Here is a 15,352-nt window from a genome sequence, read left to right as displayed (position 1 = left end):
GGCATCTGGCCCCATCACTTCCTGGCATATAGAAGGGGAAGAAATGGAAGCAGTGACAGATTTTACTTTCTTGGGCTCCAAGATCACCGCAGACGGTGACTGTAGCCATGAAATTAAAAGACGCTTGCTCCTTGGGAGGAAAGCTATGGCCAACCTAGACAGCATAGTAAGAAGCAGAGACATCACCTTGCCGACAAAGGTCCGTCTAATCAAAGCTATGGTTTTCCCAGTAGTAATGTATGGCTGTGAGAGCTGGACTATAAGGAAGGCTGAGCGCCGAAGAATTGATGCTTTCGAACTGTGGTGCTGGAGAAGACTCTTACGAGTGCCCTGGACTGCAAGGAGGTCAAATCAGTCCATCCTAAAGGAAATCAACCCTGAGTGCTCATTGGAAGGACAGATAATGAAGCTGAAGCTCCAATATTTTGGCCACCTAATGCGAAGAGAAAACTCCCTGGAAAAGACCCTGATGCTGGGAAAGACTGAAGGCCAAAGGAGAAGGGGATGGCAGAGGATGAGAGGCTAGATAGCATCACGGATGCAATGAATATGAACTTGAGCACGCTCCGGGAGAGAGCGCAGGACAGGAAGGCCTGGCGTGCTATGGTCCATGGGGTCACGAAGAGTCGGACACGACTGAACGACTGAACAACAACAACACGACAAGGCTGTATATTGTCGCCCTGCTTATTTAACTTATATGCAGAGTACATCATGAGAAACGCCGGGTTGGATGAATCGCAGGTCGGAATTAAGATTGCCGGGAGAATTATCAACAACCTCAGATATGCAGATGATACCACCCTAATGGCAGAAAGCGAAGAGGATCTACTGAGCCTCTTGTTGAGGATGAAAGTGGAGAGTGCAAAAGCTGGTTTGAAACTCAACATTAAAAAACACTAAGATCATGGCATCTGGCCCCATCATTTCCTGGCATATAGAAGGGGAAGAAATGAAAGCGGTGACAGATTTTATTTTCTTGGGCTCCAAGATCACCGCAGACGGTGACTGTCACCATGAAATTAAAAGACGCTTGCTCCTTGGGAGGAAAGCTATGGCACACCTAGACAGCATAGTAAGAAGCAGAGACATCACCTTGCCGACAAAGGTTCGTATAATCAAAGCTATGGTTTTCCCTGGAGCAACATATGGCTGTGAGAGCTGGACTATAAGGAAGGCTGAGCGCCGAAGAATTGATGCTTTCGAACTGTGGTGCTGGAGAAGACTCTTACGAGTCCCCTGGACTGCAAGGAGGTCAAATCAGTCCATCCTAAAGGAAATCAACCCTGACTGCTCATTGGAAGGACAGATACTGAAGCTGAAGCTCAAATATTTTAGCCACCTAATGCGATGAGAAAACTCACTGGAAAAGACCCTGATGCTGGGAAAGATTGAAGGCAAAAGGAGGAGGGGACGGCAGAGGATGAGATGGCTAGATAGTATCACTGATGCAATGAATATGAACTTGAGCATGCTCCGGGAGAGAGCAGAGGACAGGAAGGCCTGGCATGCTATGGTCCATGGGGTCACGAAGAGTCGGACATGACTTAACGACTGAACAACAACAACAATGAATATTACGTACATTATATACATAATGAATATCAGTTGGATTCAGACTTAGACTTAAAAGCAGACTCTTTGAAAATAATGGGGAATAAAGGGTGCAATCCTATCCAGATAGGTGACCGCCTATCCAAAGCAGGGCAGGAGAAGCACAGAGGGGATTGTTTCCTCCACACTTCCTTCACTGCATTTTAACCGCAGGAGGGCTGAGCGGGGAAGGAGGCTGCTGTACGGCACATTGGATGTGTTGTAGAGGCATTTCTGCCCTCCCCGCCCCGGAACCCCCCCAGACACACCCCTTTTCGGCCACCCCTCACTCCTCTTGTGAGCACGGAGGACGGGGCTGTTCCCCGCTGCCTTGGAGGCAGTGTGGATGTGGGGGGAGGTCGGTTCTCCGGGAACCAACCTTGGAGTGCAGGCTCCGAGGCCGGTTCCTAGAAAACAGGATATCTTATGGCCATCTAGCTGCTGTCTAGCGGCCATAGGATTGCTCCCTTAGTTAGCCATTACTTTAAGCCCCACTGATTTCATTTTAACTTGGGTCCCATTGGTTTTAATTTATGTCCCACTGATTTCAATAGGTCTACTCTAAGTATGACTAAGACTAATTTCAACCTGATAATAAGAAAATATTACAAACCAATTGTGCAAATTAAAATAACAGAACCCACACTGGGGAATGCTGACCTAAATGGTTTGAGACCCAAATACCAGATGGAGCGCCTCTTCCCATACCAGCATGTCTGTATCTTGAGGTTTTCTGTAGAGCCCCTTCTCTGAGTAACCTCTGTATTTATTTATTGTAGGATTTTTTCTGTCTAACCATGCATAGGATTGTGCCCTTATTTAGTATTTTTACCCTGCAGCCTACAACACATAAGTACAAACTGGGTTTGCGGGGGGGGGGGTGATTCAAAAGGGAAAACAAATATAAAATGATGCATTCTAAAAGCAGCATTTTTAAAAAATTAAGTTGTGAGCAGTGGAAACATTGAAGGGAAATATTTGGTCATGTGAAAAACAGAAAACAAAGGCTGGAATTTTAAGCTAGATCAGAGAATTAGAACAGAAGAGGATATTGGCAGTTTGACAGTTGCACACATTCAAAAATCTGAAGCTAAGCCTTGATGATTGTTGCAGGTTGTGTCAGAAGAAAGACTATTACAGGTAGAACCAGATACCAAGTTTTAAAATTGAAAGGGGATTGTGGGGAAAGAGGTAGGATGTAACTTTAAACTGACTAGGATCACAGCATACAAAATGCAAGGAAGGCAGAATGAATGAGAAGAGAGTGATAGTCTGGGGTAGGTGGATGGAGTCTATATTCTGTTTTTAAAGTGACTAGGTGTACAATCTTCTGCATAAGAACATCATAAGAGCCATGCTGGATTAGACCAAGGGTCCATCTCGCCCAGCATTCTGATCACAGAGTGGCCAACCAGTTGCCCATGGGAAACTCACAAGCAGGACAGGACACAGACATAGAATCATAGGGCTGGAAGGGGCCTATAAGACCATCGAGTCCAACCCCCTGCTCAGTGCAGGAAGCCTGATTCCCAGGCGGTCTCCCATCCAAGTACTAACCAGGGCTGACCCTGCTTAGCTTCTGAGATCAGCGCAACAGCACCCTCCCACCCATGTTCCCAGCAACTGGTGTACATAGGCATACTGCCTCTGATACTGGAGGTAGCATATAGCCATGAGGACTAGTAGCCATTGATAGCCTTTTCCTGCAGGAATTTGTCCAGTTCCCTTTTAAAGCCGTCCAAAATGATGGGAATCACTACATCTTGTGGTAGCGAATTCTATCATTTAACTCTGCATTGTGTGAAGAAATCCTTCCTTTTATCTGTCCTGAATCTCCCACCAACCAGTTTCATGGGATGACTTCCTTGGGTTCCAGTGTTATGAGAGTGGGAGAAAAATGTCTCTGTCCACATTCTCCACACCATGCATAATTTTGTACACCTCTGTCATGTTTCCCCTTTTCTCCAAGCTAAAGCATCCCAGCTGTTGTAACCTTCCCTCATTGGGGAGTTGCTCCAACTCCAGCATGAGAGCCATAGGCGTTCCTCGCTTCCCAAAGGCTGAGTTTGGATTTGAAAAGAAACAGAAAAAAACATGTGGAAAACATGTGTTTCCTCCCAGCGCATGGCTTGTTACTGCGAACTACAACTCCCAGCAGCCCTTGCACGACCAAGAGGCACTGAACTGCCTAGCTGCCAGCTCTGCCTGTTTGCAATCCAGTGCAAAGCGGCGGAAGCTTGGGAGCCAATGAAAAGCCAGCAAAGCCACCACCACCCCACTTTCGGCAGTGTAGGATTCGCACCCAGCACCGGCTGCCAGCTTCCAGCCAGGAGACCCCCAGGGAAAGGAGGCCAACTGCAGAGGCCGGATTGCTAGGAAGGCGCCTCCCCCAAAGCGAAGCAAGCCCCTTCCTGCGATGGGCCCTCCTCCGGAAACAGGCTCTTTTGAATGTACTTTTTTCCCGGGAGTGGCTTCTGCTGTTTGGGGGCTGGAATCCGGATGGGCACCCCCCTTAGGGGGAGGATCTGGGTAAGTGCGGGGGGGCTTTTTTGCACCCCCCCAGAGGTGAAAAGAAGCAGAGGCAGGGAAATTCCTCCCCAGCTGGCTGGCTCGAAGGTGCGGGAGGTGACAAGTCTGCCTTAGACATCTCCTTTTCCTTCCCTTGTTTTGCAAAATAAATCTGGCATCGGAGGCATCAAGCCCTACCGTGCCTGGCTTGCGATGAATCTGTGACGCTTGCCTTAGCCGGAGTAAGATTGTCACTCCGTCTCACCCAAGGCCGTCTAATAATCCCACGGGTAACAGATTCCCCAAGGTCACTGGCAGACAGAGAGAGAGAAAGGGTGGGAGGTGTCTTTTGCAGTCATGCTCCCTGATCCTTTTGAAACAGGAGATCCAAAGATGGACCCATCGGGAACCAAAGATCAACCCATCAGGACGCATGTCGAGATTTGAACCTGGGACCTCCCGCGTGCGAAGCGTGAGCTCTGCGGCTGAGCCACGGGCCATTCCCCAAAGATGATATGACGGGCTGATAAGAAAAAGCACGCAGCGGCTTTATGCCGAGTTGTAAGAAGCAGCAAACTTATTTGTCCGACTCTTTTCAATTATTAACATTTTTAGGGGTGCAATCCTATGCATGTTTAGACAGAAAAATGTCCTACAACTCCCAGCATCCCCCAGCATTGTTTAAAATTGTAAGTCTGTGGGGGTAGAGCCTTGTGGTTTGCATTAGCCATTACTCAGAGGCTGGGGTGTGCTTTGATGGCAACTATCTTGTCATCCAATAATAATCAACATTGCACTGATTTTATTCTCATTGGGTATAGGGCAGGATATACATTTAGTAAATAACCAAAATTAATAATATTTAGGGCACAGTCCTATGCATGTTTAGACAGGAAAAATGTCCTACAACTCCCAGCATGCCCCAGCCAGCATGGCTGGCTGGGGCATGCTGGGAGTTGTAGGACTTTTTCTCTGTCTAAACACTCATAGGACTGTGTCCTTAGTCACTTTAAAAGCGAGATATAGCTTCCTTTTTGCCCTATCACTCTCTTCCCACTCATTCTGCCTCCCTTGAATTTTGTGTGCTGTGATTCTACTCAGTTAAAGTTACATCCTACCTCTTCCCCCCAACGCCTTTCATTTTTAGGACTCGGAGTTATAGGATGTTTTTCTGTCTAAATATGCATAGGATTGTGCCTTCATTGGACTTTTTTTGTAGTTGATCTAAACGCAACAAACATAACCCTAACAACCAAAAAGAGAACCTAAAGTAAAACAAACGAAAAAAGCTGAGAAGGGAGAAAGGGAAGGTATCTATAGGTTTTGCTCATTCCCCACCTTTTGGATTTTAGTATTATCTATTCGGACTGCTGGTGGTTCTCCAAAGCCTCCTGCTAGGCAAACGTGTGGCTTTCCAGGTGTTGTTGGACTGCAACTCCCATCAGCCCCAGCCAGCATGGCCAGTGGTCAGGGATGATGGGAGTGGTAGTCCAACAATATCTGGATGGCCACACCTCCCCCATCTCTGCTTTTTAGGCACTGATGAATCGGATGATGGGTCTATCTAGTCCACTATTCCGATTGCAGCCAGGCAGATGTTTACGGGCAACCCGGAAGCAGGACCTTCTCCTGTTATTTCCCCACCACAGCAAATGGTATTTGAAGGCATGCCTCTGACAGCCTCTCTCTCAAGCCCAGAGACAGCCAAACGAACTGGCTGCAGTGTTTAATTGGTTGGCTAGATTATCCTTTCCCAACCTGGTGTCTTCCAGATGTGTTGGTCTGTAGCTCACAGCATTCCCAGCCAGCATGGCCATTGGCTGAGAATGCTGGGAGTTTCAGTCCCAACACATTTGAGGGCACCGGTTTGTGGACAGGAGAATTGGGTTTAAATATTCAGTTGACTCAATTTTAAAATACTCAGTTGACTAAAATGTTCAATTGCCAACAAGATGTCCCAGCGAATCAGGCAGCATGAAACAACTATTATTAGCATATTAATGCCAATGCCTATAAAAACAGCAGGCAGCAGACACCTTCTTAGAGAAGGCGTTCTCCATTTTCTTACGTATAGGAGGAAATGCCTAAGATGATGCCCGTTATGACACATAATAGAATCTGTGAGTGGGGTCGCATGTAATGAGAAACCACCATGGGGGAATTTCTCCGTGGGGCTTTTCGTCACCATGGCAGCCACCATTTTGAATATTCAAGCTGCAGCTGCAGTGCGCGCTGTACCTTGTTGTTACATGCGAACGTGGCAAGGGTGGGTTGTTGGGGTGCTTGCCAAGCCACCCAGAACCCATGGGCTGTTTTAGGGTTTCAGGTGGCTTGTCAAGCACTCCAACAACCCACCCTTGCCGGGTTCACATGTAACAAGAAGCTGCGGCAGGCCCTTGCCATGGCTTGAATATTCAAAATGGCGGCCGCCACAGCATCAAAAAACTTGGGGGGAAATTCCCACACGGGGGCTTCTCATTACATGCAAACCCACGCATAAGAGTTGGAAAGGACCCCAAAGGTCCTCTGTTCTAACTCCCTGTTGATGTAGGAGATGGCATACCTGACAGGTGACCATCCAGGCTCTTCAGATGGTCCCCCTGATGGTCCACCTGGTCCACCATTGAACAGCTCGTGACATCGGGAAGTTCTTCAAGACGTTTAGTCAAAAAATCCCTTTCCTTCTCATTTGAACCCATTGGTTCAGGCCAAACCCTCTGGAGCGACAGAAAACAAATAAGCAAAATAAATATTTGAAGATGGCAATCGTGTCGCCTCTCAGTCGTCTCTTCTCCAGGCTAAATACACCCAGCTCGTTCTACCTTTCCTCACAGGAATCGCCAGACAGAGGCTTAGACAGTTATTCAAATTTTTGTGAACCGCACAGAGAGCTTCGGCTATTGGGCGATATAGAAATGAAATGAAATGAAAAAAATAATTAATTGATTGATTGATTGATTGATTAATATAAAATAAAATAAAATGCATGCTGGGCAGGGAGATGTTTTTCTCCCTTTCTCATAATACTAGAAGCTGCTGGGGTCATTCCTCAAAGTGGGAGATTCAGGACAGATAAAAGGAAGGATTTTGTCACACAGCACATAGTCAAGCTATGGAATTTGCTACTGATGGCTTTAAAGGGGATGAGACAAACTCATGGTGGAGAAGGTGATCAGTAGCTACTAGTCATGCTGGCTATAACAACTGACTTGGGGATGGGAGGCAGAAACCCTCTGAGTACCAGTGGCTGGGGAATACAAGTGGGAGAGGGCTGTTGCAGTCAGCATCTCCAACCAAAAGGATTCGGCATCTCCAACCTAAAGGATATCTGGCAGGCAGACGTCGTTCCCCACCTACTCGTGTGCCAGCCCCACAAGACCCCAAGAAAGCCATAACCAGCCACAATAGACCATTCTCAGCTAGAGGGACCAAAGATCTGGACACAGCTCCACGGAAGGTCACATGCTTTGGATGCAGAAAGCCCCACAAGCAGTTCATCTCCAGTTCTAAAGAATTGGGGAGCGGGGGATGGAAAAGACCCTGCACTAGGGTTTGGTCTTTTCCATCCTCTTAATCTTCTCATCAATTGCTCTCTTTTCCCACCTTTCATTTCACACGGGAGGGGGTATATTGGCCACCATCTTTGTAGCCTCCCAAAATGGAGCCATTGACTGTTGTTTCTCCTTTCTCACCCTGGTACCTTCCTTTTCCCCATCCAGGCAGAAGGCCCTGCTTTGGACACCATCTTCTCCCCATTTCTCTGTTTCTCGCCTTGAAGCTTCTGAGACGTCGTCGTGAGGTTAGACAACTGAGGGGGAAAGCCCGATGGTCTACAGTTAACCCTGTGGTGTTCTCTGCAAGTGTTTACTTCTGGGATTCTGTGAGCAGACTGAGAGACGGAGAGAGAGAGGATATGGATACAGAACAGGAGAATCAGCCAGGCTTCCAGGTCCAGGCTGTGTTCAAGCACTGGGTATCCCCGGGAATGAAAATGGAGGAGCAAGACTCAGGAAGCCTTAGGCCGAAGGAGGACTTCGCAGGAGAAGGAAAATCCCCTCATGTCCTCCAGGCTGGTGGTATTGGAGAATTCATGCACAAGACACCAGGAGAACAAGTTAAACAGGAACCAGAGGAGGGGCTCCTTCAGCACTGGGATGCCCAGTGGCAGGAGTTCTTGAAGTCGGTAGAGTCTCCTCACTCGGGCTGGAGGGCCATGCAGTTGCCAGAGGAGCCCACGCCATGGGACGACACAAAGGCCTTCCTGGCCTCTTTCGAGCAAGTGGCTGAAGCCTGCCGGTGGCCCAAGGCAGAGTGGGTGACCCAACTCCTGCCAGCCCTCAGCGGAGAAGCTGAGCAGACCTTCCACAGGCTGGAGGCCGGAGACAGAGAGGATTATGGGAAGGTGAAGGCGGCCATCTTGCGACAGGATGCTCTGGCCAGGGAGAGGTGGTGTCACCACTTCCAGCATTTCTGTTACCAGGAGGCCGAAGGGCCCAGGGGAGCCTATAGCCGACTCCGGGAAGTTTGCCACCGGTGGCTAAAAGTGAAAAGACACACCAAGGAGCAGATTTTGGAGCTGCTGATCCTGGAGCAATTCCTGAGTGTGCTGCCACCGGAGATCCAGAGCTGGGTGAGAGACATTGGACCCGAGACCTGCTCCCAAGCGGTGGCCCTTGCTGAGGATTTCCTGCAGATGCAGCACGAGGCCAAGAAGAGACAGGAAGAACAGGTGAGGCCTGTCGTCTTGTCACGGGTGGTCCAGGGTGATGAAATACAGGGTGAGGTCTCCACCCATTGAAGGATTAGGACAGGCAGCTGCCATCTTGGTGTGATGTTCATCTCCTGCCTTTCTTGGAGGGTGACCAAGTTCACTGTTCTCACTTCTTCCCCATAGAAATGAGCAGCCCCATTGCAGTGGGGCTTCTCGTTGTGAGGGTATGCAGCGGAGTCAGGCCCTTTGTTAGCGCTGTGGAGAGGTTCCTCACAGCCGCTTCAAGGGCCAGAAGCTTTTGAGGAGATGGCTGTGTCATCCTTGAGGGCAGAGAGAGTTTGAACTGACCCTCATCGAGGGCCAAGCAAAATAATAGTTTGTTTAGTTGAGGGGTGTTGAAACTCAGGCATGTGGGCCAAATTTGGCCCACCTGGGGTCCTTCGAAGTCCTCTACAGGAAGGCCTAAATTCCCATAAATAGTAAATAAATATTATTCTGGCTGTACTTTTATATTGTGGCTTTAAGCTTTCATATTTTACATTGTTTTTATGTTGTTTTATGCTGTATCTTATGGTTTTAATTTTTGTGACCCGCCCAGAGAGCTTCGGCTGTTGGGCGGTATAGAAACAAAATGAAATAAATCAATAAAGTACTATATCTGAGGCTCCAAGTCAAGCATTAAAATTCCCCATCAATAGTATTTGAGGATCTGGCTGAAGATATTGGTTAGCTTTCAGTTTCTAAGAACGCAAGAACATAAGAAGAGCTGTGCTGAATCAGACGAAGGGTCCATCTAGACTAGCATTCTGTTCACAAAGGGGCCAACCAGCTGCCCATGGGAAGGCCACAAGCAGGACATGAGTACAACAGCACCCTCCCGCCCATGTTCCCCAGCAACTGGTGTACAGAGGCATACTGGATGCAGCTGTAGTGGGTTGGTTGGCGAGCAGAAATTGTGAACTTCACAGAGTCTCTAAATGCATAGAGACCTGTGTAGTTTAACACGGTCAGTAAAGTTTAGCAGGCTTTAGCTAACAAAAGTAGGCCCCTTGATGGGGTGTGGGGCTTCTAGAGTGAGCCTCTCACATACTTTTAATTGGTATCAAGCAAGTGCAGTTTCATATATCAACAACTGTGCATATGCCTGGTTACCTCACCCTTTTCTCAAAGAGGGCGGTGTCTTATATCGGCCACGAGATGGGAGGATTTTACACTTAAGCAGGAATGCTAGAGGCTCTCTCTTATTAGCTTCCCAGGCCGGGATGTTTCAAGGTCCTTCGAGAGGGAGGCAGCCCCCCCCCCCCCCTCTAGGAGGAGAGTGTGTTTCTGGGTGCCAGCCTGTTGGTTCAAGAGAGGGGAGGAGAAAGCTACGAAGTCAAGCAGGCTAGCTTTGATCTCTGGCCTCGCTCTCAGGAGGATGTTATGTATCCTGGGGGTGGGGGGGGTAACTGTGGCTTAGGGCGCAATCCTATGCATGTTTAGACAGACAAAAGGCCTGCTGCAGAAGAGCATTGCTGGCTGGGGCATGCTGGGGGTTGTAGGCCTTTTCTCTATCTAAACATGCATAGGATTGCGCCCATAGTTATGGTTTTGAATCTGGGCAGCTCCTGTAGAGCTGGGAGCAGCAGCAGCGGTTGCAGCCTCTGCCAAGTTCTGCAGTTCTGTGTGTGATAAATAAAGGACAAATAAACAAAGGATAAATAAAGGACAGTTGTGTTTGAGGTCTGATGAGTCTTGCAGTCGTTCCCTCTACCCAGACAACAGAGGAATCAGCATGCTACCGGCCTAGAGAAACTTGTGGCCCTCAGGAATGGCCTTCGTCTGTTTTGGGGCCCCAGATAGACATGCAGGGTGTGGCAACTGCTTTGCCACCTGAAGGGAGGTGAGAACTTCGTGTGTGTGTGTGTATTCTGCATCCACGTTCTATCAATATATTATTATTATTATTATTATTATTATTATTATTTTATTGTATCTATTTATTTATTTATTACATTTCTATACTGCCCAATAGCCAGAGCTCTCTGGGCAGTTTACAAAGATTAAACCATTAAAAATACAATATACAGAGATTAAAAACCATTTACATAAACTGTCATATTTTGCACAAGTGGCTTGTTTCATCTTGGTAACCAAAAGAATCTGACTGATGACCGGGGTCTGACAGAATCAGGACTCCAGATCAATACAGTAGCACACAGCCATCAGGACTAGCAGCCATTGATAGCCTTCTCCTCCAGGAATTTGTCCAACCCTTTTAAAGCCATCCAAATTGGTGGCCATCACCACGCCTTGTGGTAGCGAATTCCATAGTTTAACCCTGTGCTGTGTGAAGGAGTCCTTCCTTTTATATGTCCTGAATCTCCCCCAATCAGTTTCATGGGATGGCCCCTTTGGGGTTCTAGTATTATGAGGGAGGGAGAAGAATGTCTCCTTCTCCACTTTCCCCTCCTAACTTATCCAGGTCCTCCCAAATTTTATATGAATGATCCCAACCCAGGCCACTGGGCTTCCCAGGTGGCCACACCCCTCCCCACAGCCCCAACCCCTTTTCCCCCAGTGGCTGATTTGTGGCTTCCCTGTTTTTTCCCCACTCTCAAAGGTTGAAAATGTCTCTTCAGGCTCAGCTACTGCACACAAGAGCTTTAAGCTAAAACATGTTGGTATTTTGGCACTGCCCCATTTGCTTTTCACCCCGCCCCCTGTGCCCTGGCTCCGCCCATGACTGGAATGCAGCCCTGGGAGCTTCCCCAAAATTTATTTATTTATTTATTTCCTTCCTTCCTTCCTTCCTTCCTATACCGGCCAATAGCTGAAGCTGTCTGGGTGGTTCACAAGAATTAATTGGCCATCGGGCTGAACAAAGTGAGGTGCCCCTGGTCTATTATGCTCTGCTATGTCTGCTCTTCCTAGCAACAGTCCTGCAGGCTCGCAAGGAGACCTTTTCCCCGTCCCCTGCTTAAGGGCGCAATCCTATGCATGTTTAGACAGAGAAAAGGCCTACAACCCCCAGCATGCCCCAGCCAGCCAGGCTGGGAGTTGTAGGCCTTTTCTCTGTCTAAACATACATAGGATTGTGCCCTTAGTGATCCTTTTAACTGGAGGGATCAAACCAGGGACCTTCCACGTTGAAACAGGTGCTCTGCCATGAAGCAATGGTTTTTCTCCACCCCTGCAAAAAATAGCAACGGAGAGGCCATTGTGCAAGGAACTTTTGCTGTGGTTCCAGATGCCAGCGTCGTTTGGGGAGGCAATGTTTGAGGAGGGCGTGTCCAAATCGGCACAGGCTCTGACCGACACAGGGCAGAGGCAGCAGTATAAAGAGACCAAGCTGGAAGGCAGTGCTGGAGAAGTGAGCTCACAAGGTAAGGACGATGCTAAACCCCTCCAATGCTAAATGGTTTTGGCTCCAGCCTTTTCCTTCTTCCTCAGAAGACTATTAGTCTCTAGCATTAAAGATGCCCAGAGAGGCTTCCAAGTATCATCAGTGCTGCTTTTCTTCTCATTTGCATGTTTTCGGTTTTATCTACAGCAACAATTCCCATTCTGGCCCTGTGGCATTCCCCAGGTGGCCCCTTTCTCCCCCTCCCTCCTGGTTCATTTGGTGGCTTCCTGGGTTTTGTGCAGTTTTCCCCCATTCTAAAAGGTTGATGTTTGGAAGGCAAAAGGTGGTGGAGCCCAGAAAGCATAAACAACAGCATATTTTAGCTTTGAGCTCTTCCTGCCAAGTAACCAAGCCTTAGGAGAGGCATGTCAACTTTTTAGAATGGAGAAAAGACTTCCAAAAGCCAGGAAACCACCGGTCAGTGGTCAGGGGAAGGGGTGTGGCCATCTGTGGGGAATCTCAGAGGGCCAGATTTGGCCAGTGCGGCTGAGGTTCAACACCCCTGCTGTACACTCGTGGTGCATCATCCTGTTGGCTGCTATTTCATAGAATCATAGAATAGTAGGGTTGGAAGGGGCCTACAAGGCCACTTAGTCCAACCCCCTGCTCAATGCAGGAATCCAAGTCAGAGCATCCCTGACAGATGGCTGTCCAGCCTCGTCTTGAATGCCTCCAGTGTGGGAGAGCCCACCACCTCCCTGGGTCACTGGTTCCATTGTCGTATTGCTCTAACAGTCAGGAAGTTATTGCTGCAATAGTTAAGCATAGGATCTCAAGTACAAGGGTAACCCCCTCAGATTTTTTATGTTCCTAGCCATTTTTCAGTGCACTGTTTCTCTGAACGATCCACATGCTTCTGGAATCATCTGATTGCTACACAAATCTCAAAATATTGTTGCGTTCTGACCTCAGCAACTATTTCTTTTTTTGTTTAAAATTGTTGTGATCTCTCTGTTCGTGCTTCTGATTTTGTAGGCCGTGAAGTATTGTAATCTCTCTCTCTGTCTCTGTCTCTCTCTCCATGTAGCTCCAGTTCTCGGTTAGAGTTCTCTTACCAAAAAAATGCAAGAATTGCATAGTCCCTGAGCAGTTGCTACAAAAATCATCTTCTAAGCACTTTTTCCATGACTGCAGCCTTAATCCCATGACGTACAGTCCATCATGAAGATTTATTATTATTTGTAGTATTAGTATTTATTAAAATGTCAGTGACTGGAAGCCCCTGAAGCTGGAGGCATCTGATCATCCAATGCAGGGTGGAAGGAGCAATGGAAGCAATCTTCACCTCCCTGTCCTTCTGCCCTGCAGATTTTGATAGAAGGGCCTTTTAGCCCATCCAGCGAGGGTACATCAGAGGTGGAGGGAAGAAAGTTGGAAGAGGCTCAGGATAACTTGCATCCTGGCCTCTCCAGTCTCCTCCCCTTCTGGCCCCCTGTAACAGCCCCTGTCCTCCTCTTGCAAGGTCACATTTCAGACCTCAGAGGGCAGCTGTCGAGAGGTCACCCGTGCTGCCTTCTGAGATCCTCAGGTAGCCAGAATCAACACGCAGACAATAGGGCTATTTCCAAAGCTTTATTCCCATTCAACCTAATGACGCTTACAGATGCTAATTGCTTGCTCCTACAAGTGAGATTTAAGAAAGCTGCCTACTCGGGGGTTCTAGCCTTAGGAATCAGTTGATCTCCATTTGGAGGGGAAGGCGGGAAACCTCTGAACTTATGGGCTTGGAGGAGAGAGTCCACCCCTTTCCCGTGGGGCATCAGGGCGCCGCTGTTGTTGTCGCGCTAAGCAGGCTGAGTGGCTCCTCTCAGCGCCCGCCATCTCCCACTTGATGCTGCGCCGGAGCCTAGCGTCCAGAAACTGCTGTCACGCCTCCCTCTCCCTGCCAGAGTCACTATCACTCTCAGGAATGTGTACTGGGAGGGGCTCTCCCCCTGGCTGCGCCTCTGAACAGCGTGCGGGTTCCTCTCCCGCTGTTTCTATCTCTTCCTCAGAATCAGAACTGCGTTGGGGCTCTCTGGGCTCCGATCCAACCCTGACAGCAGCCGGTGCAGTTCTTTCCACGTCTGCTGCAAAGAGGGGTCTGATCTCCGACTCCTCCTTCCGAGGTTGGAGCACTGTCTCTGACCTCAGAAGGGGGGCTCCGAACAATTCTGTGGTCCCTGGGACATTCGCCCAGGGACCACAGGACTGCTCCCTTAGACGCCTTTCTCAAAAAAAGATTCAGGACCACTTACAATAGAATGAAAACATACAAAATGTAAAACGGCTGCAACCACCCATGAAACATCAGTGACGGCCGCAGACAATTCAGCTGAGGTATGGAAACAGCTTTTTCATGGTCTTTCTAATTTTGACAGATTACATGCAAGTGAGCGAGTGTGAGGAGCTAAACAGTCCCCCCGCGAGGCTTGAGCAAGCGGAACCATCCCCAAGAAGAGCGATCAAAAGCCTTTTCAAGACCCACAAAGAGGGGGAAGCCTTCGAGGATCAGAGCGAACAACCAAGGCAGCAAGGGAGCCACCCAAAAAACAGGGCAGGGGAGTCTGTTCCTTGCGGGGTCGGTGAGAAGTCTTTTGATGGAATCCCTCTGCAGCGGTCACCACAAGGGGCACCCAGTGGATCTGGGGAAAGCTTTGAGGAGGGCTCAGGCCTTGTAAAATATGAACAGGTTGAAATCCTGGAGCTCCCGCATGCGTACCAGGAGAGGAAAGCCCTTGCTTGCAAGGAGCAACTCCTGGGACATCAGCGGATCCACGCCGGGGGGAAACCGTACCAGTGTTCTTACTGTGGGAAGACCTTCAGCCGCAGGTCACACCTGGTAACGCACGAGCGGACCCACACGGGGGAGAAACCGTATGAGTGCTCGTACTGTGGGAAGACCTTCATCCAGAGCTCACACCTCATTCTCCACGAGCGGACGCACACGGGCGAGAAGCCGTACCAGTGCTGCGCCTGCGGGAAAAGTTTCAGCAGCACTTCGAATCTCTTGGCGCATGGGCGGACCCACACAGGGGAGAAACCGTACAAGTGCGCCGTGTGCGAGAAGGGCTTCATTAGCAAGTCGCACTTGATAAGGCACCGGAGGAATCACAGCGCAGAGAAGCTGCCGACGGAACAGTCTGACTCGGGCCAAACCTTTTGCTTGAACTAGC

General features: G+C 48.8%; 1 protein-coding gene across 1 annotated transcript in view; it reads left to right on the top strand.

Annotated features, from left to right (window-relative positions):
- The first annotated feature begins 3,788 nt into the window (after positions 1–3,788).
- The window catches only part of LOC146356187 (uncharacterized), a 30,100-nt gene continuing 18,536 nt past the window's right edge, over positions 3,789–15,352 (top strand). Inside the window, exons 1-5 of the mRNA XM_084830033.1 lie at positions 3,789–4,122; positions 4,484–4,662; positions 7,821–8,830; positions 12,042–12,177; positions 14,558–15,350. Coding sequence (XP_084686159.1) covers positions 4,653–4,662; positions 7,821–8,830; positions 12,042–12,177; positions 14,558–15,350 — 1,949 coding nt within the window. The 5' untranslated portion in view covers positions 3,789–4,122; positions 4,484–4,652. The remainder of the gene's footprint in view (positions 4,123–4,483; positions 4,663–7,820; positions 8,831–12,041; positions 12,178–14,557; positions 15,351–15,352) is intronic.

The sequence above is a fragment of the Heloderma suspectum genome, chromosome 2 (genome assembly GCF_057233095.1).
Source record: "Heloderma suspectum isolate Gila_16-S chromosome 2, 16-S_ref, whole genome shotgun sequence".
Lineage (NCBI taxonomy): Eukaryota > Metazoa > Chordata > Lepidosauria > Squamata > Helodermatidae > Heloderma > Heloderma suspectum.
This window is presented reverse-complemented; position numbering and strand designations above follow the sequence as displayed.